General features: G+C 37.5%; 1 protein-coding gene across 1 annotated transcript in view; it reads left to right on the forward strand.

Annotated features, from left to right (window-relative positions):
- Positions 1–1,791: 1,791 nt before the first annotated feature.
- Fgf13 (fibroblast growth factor 13) overlaps positions 1,792–15,107 on the forward strand; it is a 228,902-nt gene continuing 215,586 nt past the window's right edge. Inside the window, exon 1 of the mRNA XM_048797017.1 lies at positions 1,792–1,968. Coding sequence (XP_048652974.1) covers positions 1,887–1,968 — 82 coding nt within the window. The 5' untranslated portion in view covers positions 1,792–1,886. The remainder of the gene's footprint in view (positions 1,969–15,107) is intronic.

The raw sequence follows: 15,107 nt of genomic DNA on the forward strand, positions 1-15,107 counted from the left end.
GACACAACATCTTTGTTTGTATGTGGTGCTGAGGATCGAACCCGGGCCGCACGCATGCCAGGCGAGCACGCTACCGCTTGAGCCACATCCCCAGCCCCCCCATGTCTCTTTAATTCCAAAGCCTGTGTATTTGCCAATATGCAGCCTTATGAAGGCTGGATTGAGGAATTTGGATATATCTAGTTAAGTAGAGCCATTAAAAGGTTAGGAAGGAGAGTTAGATGGCAAAACACAATGTTTTAAGAAGATTAATTCAGTGGTCATGTGCTGCATAGATTAACAAAGTGACAGGCTAGAAATAGAGAACAGTTGGAGGATGTTGTAAAAGCATAGGCATAAATGATTTAGAACCTATCACTGTGTTCTCAGCTATTGATATTTAATTCCCCTACAATAATATGTATCACAGGTATATTTTTTAAAGTTTTAACTGATAAATAATAATTGGATATATCCATGGGGTAAAATATGTTTTGATATATGTATATGTTGTGGAATGATTCATCAAACTAATTAAAACATCTGTCATCTCAGATACTTTTATGGTGGAAACACTTGAAATTTACTTTCTTCACAATTTTGAAATATACAATATATTTTTAGTAACTATAGATAGCACACTATGCAATAGATTTCTCAAACTTATTCCTCCTAACTGAATCTTTGTATATTGTGACCAACATCTCCCCATGTATCCACTTCCCAACCTCTGGTGAGCACAATTGTATTCTTTACTACTTTGACTTTGACTTTTTTTTAGTTTCTATATATAAGCGAGATCACACAGCATTTGTTTTCTGTGCCTGGTTTATTTTGCATAGCCTTAAGTCCTCCAGGTTTATTCATGTTATTGCAATTCACAGGATTTCTTTCTTTCTTAAGGCTTGACTAGTATTCTGTTGTTTATATGCACCATAATTTCTTTATTCATTCATCTGTTTGTGAACACTTAGGTTGATTTCATGTCTTGGCTATTGTGAATAGTGCTGCAATAAATGTGGAAGTGCAGATGTCTCTTCAACGTACTTATTTCATTTCCTTTGGATGTATATCCAGTAGTAACATTGCTGAATCACATAGTAGTTGTATTTTTAAGTTTTTGAGGAAGCTCCATACTTTTTCCCATAATAGCTCTACCACTTTATATTACCACCAAACCTGTACCTTTTTTCCTACATCCTTGCCAATACTTATTAGTTTTTACCTTTTTATAGTAGCCATACTAACTGGTATGAGGCACTTATTGTATTGATTTGCATTTCAAATCTTATAGTTTTGATTTGCATTTCTGTGATGATGAGTGATGCTGAGCATCTTTTCATATACCTGTTAACTATTAGTCTTCTTTGAAAATATGTCTAATCAGGCCCTTTACACATATTTTTGTTAAATATTTATTTTTTAACTGGTCAGTTTTAGGTGGACACATATCTTTATTTTATTTTTATGTGGTACTGAGGATGGAACCTAGTATCTCATGCATGCTAGGCGAGCACTCTACCACTGAGCCACAACCCCAGGCCCCTTTACACATTTTTAAGTTTTGATTTGGGGGTGGATTGAGTTGCATAAATTCCTCATATATTTTAGACATTAACCTCGTATTAGATATAAGTGCTCTTGGCGCCCCCAGTATACACACAAATTGTAACTATGTATGGTGATGGACATGTTAATTAATTTTAAATGTTAATCATTATATAATATGTACAATATCAAATCATTAAGTTGTATACCCTGAATATATGCAAATTTATTTGTCAGTTATACCTCAACTAAGTTTGAAAAAGTAGGTTGTCAAGTAAGAAAGGAGGTCCAAGAAAAGTAACAAGTATATATAGAAAGCCAAATTGCATGTTTTTTTTTCCTAGTTCAAATGAGTAAGCATGGACATTGTGGTGGCCATTTCAGAGGCAAGACAGAAAGTGCAGTTTTGGGAGCTGAGGGTGTGGAGAGTTGGAAGAAAGAGTAAGTGATTATTCGTTTTTGTTATTGTTGTTATTTTGTTTTTGTTTTTGTTTTGCTGCCAGTAGGTCATGTGGCAGTAAAGCATACTTGCAAAAGCTCTGGAGAGAGGGCCTCACTAATTATCTTTGCCACTAGCAGGCATGAATGAATGCTCAGACACTATTGCTTGTGCACCGAGAATTTTATCCAGTCCCTATTGTTCTGGGGTTTGGTATTTTGAACTCTCAAAAATGATCTAGTTATTTCCTGGAGGCTATGACCTCTTTCTCTGGCTACCATCAGAGGGCAGAAATGCTGATCCCCATAGTAGTTACATAAGTAGTGGAAGCAGCATTAATGCCTGCCTCACCCTGACTGCCTGGACAGCATGCCCCTGCATCGACACTAATCTTCATGGTAAGTTCTGGCTTAGTGTTTTCTTTTCCTTTTTGGTGGGCAGGGAGTGAGGGGTACTAGAGATTGAACCTAGGGGTACTATAACCACTGAGCTATGTTTTGAGTGGGCTTTGGACTTGGATCATCATGATGCTCTTGTCCAGAAGGTATCTATGTTAGTCAGCTTCCTATTACTGTAACAAATACCTGAGATAATCAACTTATAGAAATGGTTTATTTTGGTTCATAGTTTTAGAGGTTTTAGTCCACACTCAGTTGACTCTGTTGCTTTGGGCCTGTTGCAGGGTAGCACATCATGAGAGGAACATTTAGTTGAGCAAAGCTGCTCACTTCATGTCTAGGAAGCAACAGAGAGGGGAGAAGACAGGGGTCACTCAATCTTCTTCAAGGGCATGCCTTCCAATATTTTAATATCTCCCACTAGGCCTCACCTCTGAAAGTTTCCACATGCTTCCAATAATACCAAGCTGGGGTACCAAGACTCAGGTCCTTGGGGGACATTCCAGTTCCTAAATATAGCAGTATCTCTAGGAAAATAGTTTATATAGCCTGTCTCCTCATGTCCACTTTGGACCAAAATAAAATGAATGTAAGAATTGGATAGTCATATTATCTATCTAGATCATTCCATTTCATCAACTCAGGCAGATACTGATTCTTTCATTTTAATCTTAGATGATCAACTATAATGCTGCTATTTTCAGGGCAAGCTCTCCTTACTTCTCTGCTGGGAAGGAAGAGAAAGAAGGCCCTAAGGACACTGGAACTCACAGTGACCCAAATCCTAGTGTACTTCTATACACTTTGCTCTCTGATCCTCAGCACCACATAAAAATAAATCAAATAAAGGTATTATGTCCGTCTACAACTTTAAAAAAAAGCTCCCAAGAGGAGTCTCAGTGTCTTGCTCTACTCATCTCTCCTCCTAACATTCCATATACCTTAGCATCTCTCCTCCTAACATTCCATATACCTTAGCTTCCAATGCTAGAATCCACTTGGTTACCTAAACCGGAGTCAGTTATGTCATAAAATGACAATTTTAATGAAGAGTATAGCAGGGCTGGGGTTGTGACTCAGTGGTAGAGCACTTGCCTACCATGTGTGAGGCATGGGGTAGATCCTCAGCACAACATAAAAATAAAATAAAGATATTGTGTTCATGTATAACTAAAAAAAATTTTAAAGAGTATTACAAGGCCTTTATTTGACAGATTTATTGAAGAATATTACAAGGTCTTTATTATCTGAGAGACATATAAACAACCATGATTCAACTTCCCAATTCGTTACTGCTCCTCAGTTGTAATTAAATAGTGTCCTGATGGATAGACATCAAAAGAGGCAAACATCTTCTCTTCATTCCCTAGACCCCTCTTGATCTACTTGTGTAACATATTGCATGTGTTTCAAGTGCCTTCATGTTATTTTAGAAGTAACAGGTAGATTTGGGCCTGTTGGAAAGAAACATCATGTTGGGGCTGGGGTTGTGGCTCAGTGGTAGAGTACTTGCCTAGCATGTGTGAAGCACTGGGTTAGATCCTCAGCACCACATAAAAATAAATAAAATAAAGGTATTGTGTCCATCTAAAACTTTAAAAAATCTTAAAAAAAAGAAATATGATGTTGGCTTAAAGAAAGATATAGACATACCATTACATACAGACAGACATATAGAGTGAATATCTCTCAGGAGTCTTATAACTGGTCAGATGTCCCCCAACTATGTGAGCCAAAGAGAATCTGGCAGTACTTCTGACTCAGGGGAAGCATTACTTTCCTAGGGTGTATTTGGCAAAGTGCTGGGAGTGTTGTGAATTTGCACACTAATGGAAGGGAGCTATTCACATTTTGTTGGCAGATGTCAGAGTTGTGAAATGCTCTCCATTAAATGAGATATCCTGCTCAGCAAGGAATTATCTGGGTACAAATGCCAAAGTGCACTGGAGGGAAACATTGGAGAGGAAGCTGGCAAGATGGACATGGCAGAGTTCCTATGGGATTCCTGGGGTTACCAAAGATCTATGATGAATGCTTAAAGCAGTGCTTCTCAAAGTATGATTAGTACATCACCTACATCAGAATTACTTGGGGTGCTTACTAAAGTTTACTTTCTGGGTCTGTCCCAAGTTACTGAATCAGAATCTCTGGTAAAGGGATAAAGTAATCTGCATTTCACAAGCACAATATATGATTATTATGTGCACTGAACATTGAGATCCATTGTATTAAAGGGTTTCCTTTCTTTCCAAGGAAGAGGGGACTGATGGCTAAACTAAGATTTTATATCTAAAGCCATAGAAGAAACCATGTATCCCCATTGAAGACAGCAAGAGGGGAAGTGGGTTTGAACAAGAAAAAGAGATATTTATGTTAGCTATGGGGAACAAAAGGAAAGCTTTTTCCTTTGAAAATATTTATTATCGCATAGTTTTAAAAATGCCCTCATTCTCTGGACATAACTTTCCTTTGCTCATATATGAATACACAACCAGTGTAACTCCACATTATGTATACCCACAAGAATAGGATTCTAATGGGGATGGGTTGTACTCCATGGATGTATAATATGTAAAAATACACTCTACTGTCATGTATATCTAAAAACAACAAAAAAACATCCCATTCAGTCAATTTACAAAATATAATCTAAAAACACACAATAAGCTTGTGAAAAAATGTTCTTTTTCCTTCTCTAATAATTGATGACAAAATCAAAATTGGTAGACCATTATATTTATCACATTGGTGAAAGTTGGTTTCATTTATTTGTTTGCATTTTAATAATAGCCATTGTTGTGTGGCATTAAGTTGACACTGGTATTCAAGTATAGGGCTACTGGAAAGGCACATTCAAACAATCATTCTGGAATTTGTGCTGACATGTTGTGTCTAAAACTTTAAAATGCACATATACTTGTAATGCTACATCTAGAGTATAAACTAAAAAATTTCATTGTCATTGCTTTTTTATGTTTTTATTAGTGCATTATAGTTATATATCACATTGGGATTCATTTTAACATAATCATACATGCATAGAATATAATTTGCTCTTCTTCAGTCCCCAGTACTTCCTCTTTGAGACCTCCTCTCCTCCCTTCCCTACCCCACTTCCTCTACTTTCCTAGTCTTCTTGTATTCATATATAATTTTTTAAATCAGTGCTTTATAGGCATACATAAAGGTAAATTAACTGTGGTATATTCATATCTGTATGTAGCATAATTTGGTCAGTTTCTTTCCTCTGTTTCTCCCTTTTCTGTGCCCCCCTCCCCTTTAACCTCTTCCTTTACTCCACTGATCTCTCTTCTATTTTCATGGTGCCTAATGTCTATGGATCTGATTTAGATGTTCATTGTTGCCTTGTGTGTTAGTGTTCAGTATTAGGGAATTTATAGTTAGCATATTATGTGACTATTAAAATTTAAGTTGATGATTAATTTTAGTAACATGAATAATACCTATTATATGGTATTAGGTGAAAAATTGGAAATGAAAATTTGACTCAAATTATGTGGGAAATAATTAACAGTGTATAGGAAAAAAAAACTGGAATTGAAATATTGCCAAGATGTCAATAGAGGATTACCCTTAGTTTTTAGGTTTATGTGTACTTGTTAGGTTCCTTGTAAATTTACTAATCTCCACATTTTCCACAATGAGCAACCTTAGTAGGCATAAACAAGTTAAATATAGTTGTAGTATAAAATAGAGGTAGAGAAAATGCAAAATCTTTTTAAATAAATCTCAGTAATTTAGAGGTGGACTAGGGATTAAAGATATTTAACATAATATGATCGGTCCTATACCCACTAGTTCATCTAAATATAACATTATCCAAAAAGGAAATTTGCTAGTGCTCTCTTTCCTGTCTTCGGTACATTCTTTTACTGGTCTCATATTGATCTCATGCATGTCATTCCCAAAGAGACGTTGATTGGAATGAAGTAGCTACTTGGGCAGTATCAGTTTGTTGTGGGTTATTTATTTTAATTTACATTTCATGAATATCAAATAAATTGGATTGACCTAAACATTTCAGTAAAGTATCATGAAACTTTACAAATAAATATTGTTCTTTTGTTTCAGTTTTTGGGATAACCATTTGCATTCTACTCCCTTGGGTTACTTATTTTTTGTAGTCCTCAAAGCATTACTGTATTGAATCTCCCTAGTGGTATTTGTGAATATAGTACATATTCAATAATATACTTCTGGGGTCATTTTGGCAGGAAGAACTTGGTTTGCCAATAAATAAGATACATCTAAAGCTATTGTTTAAATTTAAAACCTCTGAGACTATACTAATTCTATTTGGAGACAGAGACTGAAAATGTGAACCATTATTATAGGCTACATTTAAAAGATACTGATTTTTCCCATATGCAATACAACTTTACAATTTCCAAAGAAAATTGGAATGAGTTGCTGCAAATAACTCGATTTGGTACACTAGAGAGTTAGCAAAGTAAACAAGCTGTAGACAGTATGCCCCACCATGCACTTGGCTCAATTCTTTTGATAAGGGGAATTAGGTTCTAATTATTTGTGAAACTGTCACAACATCTTTAGTAATGATAATGTGGACTTCATAATCAGATACCTCTATGACTCTGTGCTGTGAACACAGAGCTGATAAATAGGGTGCGGTAGCTCAGATGTTGATTTTCTTCTTGTTATTTTTTTTAAAAAGAAGCATTAGTCTGGGGATTAGTCAGAAAGCCCTAGAAGAAAATTCTTCCAAATCAAATATGTGAGAATAAAAAGAAGCATCTATGCTACAGGAAATCAAATTTACAGGCTAAGGGGCCCACATGGGAGCCAGTCTCAGATATATGACTATCCCTTAACTCAAGTGGAGAATCGACTACAGCCACTGGAGTGAAATCCACAGTTTAGGCTAAACCTGTTCTATTGCTTTCACTGAATCAATGGCTCATGAGCTTTTATGGTGGCTTGAAATTTTTTTTTTTTTTATTTTTCAACAATCCCATGACCATTGTATGTATGTAGATTGATTTTTTTTTACTATTAGTTGTTCAAAACATTACATAGTTCTTGACATATCATATTTCATAGATTTGATTCAAGTGGGTTATGAATTCCCATTTTTACCCCATGTACAGATTGCAGAATCACATCAGTTACACATCCATTGATTTACATATTGCCATACTAGTGACTGTTGTATTCTGTTGCCTTTCCTATCCTCTACTATCCCTCCTCCCCTCCCATCTTCTCTCTCTACCCCCTCTACTGTAATTCATTTCTCTCCCTTGTTCTTTTTTCCACTTTCCCCTCACTTCCTCTTGTATGTAATTTTGTATAACAATGAGGGTCTCCTTCCATTTCCATGCAATTTCCCTTCTCTCTCCCTTTCCCTCCCACCTCTCGTCCCTGTTTAATGTTAATCTTCTTCTCATGCTCTTCCTCCCTGCTCTGTTCTTAGTTGCCCTCCTTATATCAAAGAAGACATTTGGCATTTGTTTTTTAGGGATTGGCTAGCTTCACTTAGCATAATCTGCTCTAATGCCATCCATTTCCCTGCAAATTCCATGATTTTGTCATGTTTTAGTGCTGCATAATACTCCATTGTGTATAAATGCCACATTTTTTATCCATTCATCTATTGAAGGGCATCTATGTTGGTTCCACAGTCTAGCTATTGTGAATTGTGCTGCTATGAACATCTATGTAGCAGTATCCCTATAGTACACTCTTTTAAGGTCTTTAGGGAATAGTCCAAGAAGGAGAAAAGCTGGGTCAAATGGTGGTTCCATTCCCAGCTTTCCAAGGAATCTCCATACTGCTTTCCAAATTGGCCGCACCAATTTGCAGTCCCACCAGCAATGTACAAGTGTACCCTTTTCCCCACATCCTCGCCAGCACTTGTTGTTGTTTGACCTCATAATGGCTGCCAATCTTACTGGAGTGAGATGGTATCTTAGGGTGGTTTTGATTTGCATTTCTCTGACTGCTAGAGATGGCGAGCATAATCTAAGTTCATCCTTATAGGTACAGCTCTAAAATTATATGATAATCACTTTGATTTAAACAAAGCCCTTTTTCTGTGAAATCATAGTATATTCACAACGATTAACATTTTTTGCTCAGAAGAATTGTGTCCAGTCAGCAGAGAAGGTAATACAGATCCTTCAGTCTTGCCTAAAATCTCCTGGGTCCCAGTGTGCCTTAGAACATTTTCGTATATTCTACTGGTATTAAAATAGGATAAATAAAGACAGTAAGTAGCCTCATGGCAGTTGAGGTCAAATTTTGCTGCCAAATAAGTTCAGTTCAGGTCAAATAATGCCACACAAAAAAACATCTTTTTCTTCAGAGGATTTGGAGTTTGAAATTGCTGATATGGTAACAAGGTATGGTGGATCTGTGTTACCCCAATTATAATGAATATAAGCATGTGGTGGGGAGAGAAAAGCCTTGCTGAGTCCTATACTTGGCTCTTTTGATTGTAATTGTGTTGAATGAACTAAGGAACATTTTGTGGACAGGCTGGAGTCAAGGTTATGTGTATTTTTACCACCATAGCTCTGATTTCCTGAGCAATATTTGGGTGCCTGTGTTGGGCACCATGCCAGGTGGCTCACCTGAAAGTTAGATAAATTACTCAGATTTACTCAAAGTCATCTACTTAGCAGGAAGTTGGACAAGGTGAACCTCAGGTGAAGTTTAGCTCAGAGGTCTGATTCCCCCCCTTACCCTTTAGTGATTAATGATATAAAATCATCTCAATGAAGAGGCTCAGCTCATTATAAGAAAGGCAGCATAGTTGGGTAAAAAACATACACTGATTTGTCACTTTTTAGCTAATTAATTAATGCTCTTGGGCAAGACATTTTAACTGTCTATACATCAGCTTCCTTAGCTGTAAACTAAAGGTGATAATCCCTTCCCAACTCATGTGACAATAGAGCTATGAGGGCGTTGATAGATAACAAATAAACATGGGGCCATTTTACAATATCCAAAGTACCATTTCAATAAAAGTCAGAAAACTATAAACACATGTACAATTCTTGTGCATTAACTTGCTTTGAGTCCCATTTGGAGGCAAATGGCCAAAATGAGTTGGGGGGATATCTCAAAAAGCAAAGGGTCTTCATGGGGCTGGGGGATAGATATCACCAGATCCAGGCCATTGACACCTATGATCTTCCTTGCCAGACCTTCTGGGCTACCTTTGAAGTCCTTCCCATGCTCCTTAGAGTCTCCCGGATGGTCCCTTTTTCTTCCATTTCCTGTGCTTCAAGCCTTGCTTAGATTCATTTGGGCTTCCTTAGTAGTGTCTCCTTCCAAGCTTTTTCTGTTACTTCCTGCCACATATTTATTTCTCCCTTTCTCCTTTCCTCCCACCCTTCCTTTCTTCCTCCCTTCCTCCTGTTTTCCCCCTCTGTTTCCCCCTCCTTTGCTTACTTCACACATTTACTTTAGGTATTCTTGGGTCCTAGGGGATGCTTAATGAATAGTGGATGAGTAAGTTATTAGGACTTACTCAGAACTTAAAGTTATTTGCCTTGCAATGGGTTGGACAATGCAGGCCTCAAGTATTTAAGTATATTTACCATATACATGTGCTCTTCCTGAATTCTCAATCAGGGTCTCTAGAAGCCACTGATACCTGAGTACCAACTCTTGTTCCTATCATTTAAGAGCTCATCTAAATCAACCAAGCTTATAACTGGAAGCTTCCAGGAATATCCCTAGTTATTTCTGGCAGCCTGATTCCCTGGTCAGCCTTTTGTGGGCTTTTTCTCATTGCCATCCCTTGGCCTCTATATTAGCTCAGCTTGTTCCCCAATCTGAAATGTCCTTTTCCTCTGCTTTGCATATATCTCAGCATCCTGCATATCTAGTTCCTCCATGAAGCTTTGTCTGATACCTGCAGTTGATACTGATCCTGTGCCTGTTGACCTTGTACAGCACTTATCCATGGTACCACTGGTTCCCTAGTTAATTACTCTGTTCTTATGATATACATATATGTATTGGTAGCATGCATTGTTATCTTTGCTGGCTTCTTGTCAGGTACTTATTTTTCTATGTTGATGATATAACTTATTTCTAATTATTCAGTATTTTCATTGTGCCCATTTTATAAGGTTCAGATGGGGTCAAGTAATTTGCCCAAGGTCACATTGTTTATAAGAGTGAAACTGAGATTTAAGCCCAGTTTTCACATGAATTTAGAACTAAATTCTTAACCAGTACATGGTAAGATATTAATCTCTGCCCTAAAAGAGCTTACATTGTAGCTGGGAGGATAAGATTGAATATCAATTCTTTTTTCCTGTTATGAACTAAATGTGTTTCTCCCCCTTCCATAAATTCAAATACTGAGTTCCTAACCCCCAGTGGGACAGTATTTGGAGGTGGGGCCTTTGGGAGGTAATTATGTTTAGATGAGGTCATAAGCAGGAAGTCCCCATAAAATGTCCTCAGAAGAAGAAGAGAGTCCAGAGTTTCTTTTGTTGGCTATGTGATGACAAAGCAAGAAGGCAGCCATCTATAACCATGAAAAGAGCCCTCACCAGAACCTGTGACCTTGGATATTCAGCCTCTAGCACTCTGAGAAATCTATTTCTGTTTTTTAAGCCATTCGATCTATAGTATATTGTTATAGCAGCCTCAGCTGTAACACCCCTTCTATCACCTTGGAACACACCCTGGAAACTCTTTGATGCTTAATTTTTGTAGGATCCTTGAGTGCTTAAAAATTGAAAGGCTAGTTAACCTAAGCAAAAACCAGGACAACATATCTTAGTTTGTCACAGGGTAAGCACACTGAAATACTCCTGAAATGATTATTTCAACACCAGGTTGAGTAAGAAAGAAGAATGCTACAATTTGATGAAACTACATAACCTCTTTCTGCTTTAATTTACTCATCCATAAAATGGGAATAATAATAGTATTTATAGAGTTACTGTTAGGTATAAATGAATTAATATATGTAAAGTATTTAGAGTAAAAGGGGACACTTGATATATCTCTGCTCTTGTATCATTGTTACTGTCACTGCTGTTAGTGTGTGCAACTTGACACAAAAGGAAGAGGAATGGTGTTAATGACACCAGTGATCTTTTTTATGTCTTAGGGAATGAGAAGTTCTATTTACATGTCTCACATGTAACTTGTCAATGTACTAGACACTTAACAGATATTACAAAAATATTTGTAGAATGAAGAAGACATTAAATGCTCTCAAACCTTTACATTACTGAAGTATCTACATAGAAAAAGTTCTAAAGGTAGAGGTTAGTTGAAATCTCTTCATTGTTTTAAAATGGGTGAGTTTCCAGTATACCCTAACATTCTACCTCTCCCTCTATTTTGAGCCCCCTGAAGCCCAGGTTTTGTCTCAGCACTGTACAAGGCTCCTCTTTCATGATATACCTTTTTCTGTTCTAGCCTTGATATACAGTTATAAGCAAGGATGCCACAATAATAACTCTCTCCTCTGTCGTATGAATAAGAATGATTTTTCTTGGAACTCTCTACGTGCCTGCTGCTTTGAGTTATTTGTCATTTCTTTAGGGGCCTGCTCAAGAGAGCCAGGCTACAAGATGTGTTGTGAAAGCCACCTGTGTTGTCTTCTCTATGACACCAGGGAGATTTGATGAGTTTGCTTTCTGTATGATTCTAAGATGTCCTAATCTTGGATAGACTGCCTGTTGTTACCCTTGGGGTTTGTCATGGTGGCATCAAATCAAAGGGCTTTTGTTTTGATGGGAGGAAAAGCAATCAAACATTTCTGCTGGGGGCCTCTAGAGTCCATCTGGTCTAAACTTCCACCTAAGGACAGGGACTATATTTGCCTTGTTTCCCTTTGCATCAGCAGTAAACATCACTATGCTTGGCACAGAGTAAGGATGCAACTGACATCTGTTGATTAAATGAATATCTTTCAGGGGAACACTGGAAATGCTTATGTTATTAGTAAGTTTGGATTTGGCCAGTCTTGTGTACACTACAGCAAAGAAGGCCTTTTCTTTCCACCCACATACTGAATTATCTAGCTCTCTTTGCTACCTTCACAATATTTATTTCCTCAGTTATAGCACTCACTGTATTGTTATGTCCATTTAACTCTGTCTTTCTTTCCCCACTCCTATTCCTGAAGCTCTGTGGCTGTCTTGTCCGGCACCAAGAATAGTGCTGATCCCATGGTTTCTGCTCACAAAATATTAGTTGGATGAATGATTCTAATGTCCATAGTGATCAGCAAAAACCACAATTATAGTCCCATGTATCATATTTATATCACACAAAGGGCTTACTGTGGACAAAGATATCAGAAGAATGGTGGCATTCTTGGGAGTGCTGCCAGGGAAAAGATCGGTCAGAGTTTCTTTGTTCAGAACTTAGTACTAATTGTAGTAGGAAATTCCCAGGAACATTGTAGGAATTCAGCACATAAAGGCCCTCCAAGGAGGCTAGCTCTGACTTCTATGTAGCAGCTAGAATTTTGGTTTCCCCCTTTTTCTTGGTCCTATAAGCAGGCAGGAGTTTGGAGAAAAAAAGACAGTACCTTACAAACAAAGGTTATCTCTTCTTTCCATTTCTTCTCCCTTTTCACTCTTCCTCGCTGAGCTATAAAGAGTGCTGTCAGCTACCAACCTTATAGAGTTTGGGAAGCACTGCCTCAAGTGAGGACTGCTAAGCATGGGTCTCAGAGGTCTATAACAGTAGAGCACAAAGGCAGGTCCCATTCCAAGCTAGAGAGATGGGGGCCTGTGAGCACAAATCTTAGAAGCAGAGGAGAGGTGAGAGTGCAAATGTGGGCCTTATGTGATTGGTATTCACAAAGACTGAGGTAGAGTGCTGGCTTTCTCAGTTTCAGTGTCTTATAATTGTTTTATTTGTTCTAATATACAAGACAGTAAAACACATTTTGACACATCATATGTAAATGGAGTATAACTTATTCTTCTGGTTGTACAGCAGGAAGAACTATGCAGAGTCAAAGAAACGGTTTTCTGAGCTGAGAATTAATGGATGAATAGGCATTAAAGTAGGGAGTAGAAGGATGATTATCATGATATAGAATCAAACTGGTCATGCAGTAAAAAAAGGAAATATCTACTATAGTAGATGTTTTGTTTTAAAAAGTAGGCTTTCAGAGTGACATTCCTAAGAGTATTGGAATAGAATGATACCACACAATGTGATTGTCTTGAACTAACAAGTAGGGGGTTCTATAAAATGGTAAGGCAGACAGGATGATCATTTTCAGTTTTTAGGTTTTCTTCTGCTTCTTATTCATTCACTTGCTCATTCACTCAGTCATCCAGCAAACGTTTCTTAAGGTATTTGTGTAGCTTAGTAATTGGCCAAGCACAAGGTATATAGTGGTAAGCAAGAAACACATGGTGCCTACCCTAATGGTATTTAAACTCTAGTGGGAAGAATGAAATTACCACATCTTGAATTCTGTGGAGGACATATTGGAAGAGCTATAATAGCAAGAGGAACTGTGCAGAGTCAAAGAAAGGGTTTTCTGAGCTGAGAATTAATGGATGAATAGGCATTAAAGTAGGGAGTAGAAGGATGATTATCATGAGAGATATTCTACTAGGCACAAGAATGCAAACAAAAGAGTAGTCACAATTAAGTAGAATAAAGCTGGGCATGGGTGAAGAAGGGATTAGTACAGGGTCCACTGCTTAGTCTCCAGAGAATATTGAGGAATAGGCTGGGCAACTATTATCCTTTTGAAGGCATAAGGAAATCGAGACTCAGACACATTCATGACTTTCTTATCTAGAGTTGAGTGAACACATTTATATATAGTCCCTCCCCTCTAGGAGCTTCTATTCTGGTAGGAATTTGGAAGGAGTTAACCTACATGGCAGTGCTAGTAAGTGGTAAGGCTGCAACTTGTAATCTTCTGACTTTAAGTCAGTGCCCTCCTCACTGTGTCACATTGTTGCTCAACAAGGAAGAGGAATGATTAGTCACAACCATGATGACTTGGCCAGATGAGGCAGCTCAGTTTTGTTCTAACAGCTGCTCAGGGCTTCCTAATGCTCATTGAGTACAGCAGGAACCTGGAACTGTAAAAGGTAAAGTTGAAACAAAAACAGAATTTGGGCACAGAGCACTTATGTGACAATCATAGCTAACCCTTTTGAGTTTTCTGTGAAATACACATTTTATACACTTCATGTATTTAGTCCTAATAATAATCCTATAAGGGAGGTAAACACTCAAGCTTATATTCATTTACTCATTTTACAAATGAGGACACTGAGGCTCAGGGAGGTTAGATAGCATTATCAATCTTTCTCAACTCATAACTCAGTGCTATAAAATGCAAACCATGTAGTCAAACCCCAAAGTCTGTGCTCATAACCACTATTCTCTATTGAATCTACTTACCAGGACAGAATGAAGTCGATGTTAACTAGTCCAGAGACAAAGGAACAGTTGAGAATAAAGGACAGACATGTTTCTTCTTTGCAGGAGTAAGTTTAACAAGTACAGATGTACAAGATTAGATTTAGAAGAGCAAATTATCCACATCTGCTAATTTCAAATATTAAGTTACTATTAAATACTTATTTCTTCCCACCATGCCCATAACACGAGGTAATAATTTACAATGTATTTCTCTCTTCCTACTGTGGTCCCCTTCCAGTAATTAAAGCTAAGAAATATAAATCCATCTACAGGCTAAATTCTTGAGGACTGTTGAGAAGTCGATGCACCTGACATCTTGT

Source organism: Marmota marmota, unplaced genomic scaffold (assembly GCF_001458135.2).
Source record: "Marmota marmota marmota unplaced genomic scaffold, marMar, whole genome shotgun sequence".
Taxonomy (NCBI): domain Eukaryota; kingdom Metazoa; phylum Chordata; class Mammalia; order Rodentia; family Sciuridae; genus Marmota; species Marmota marmota.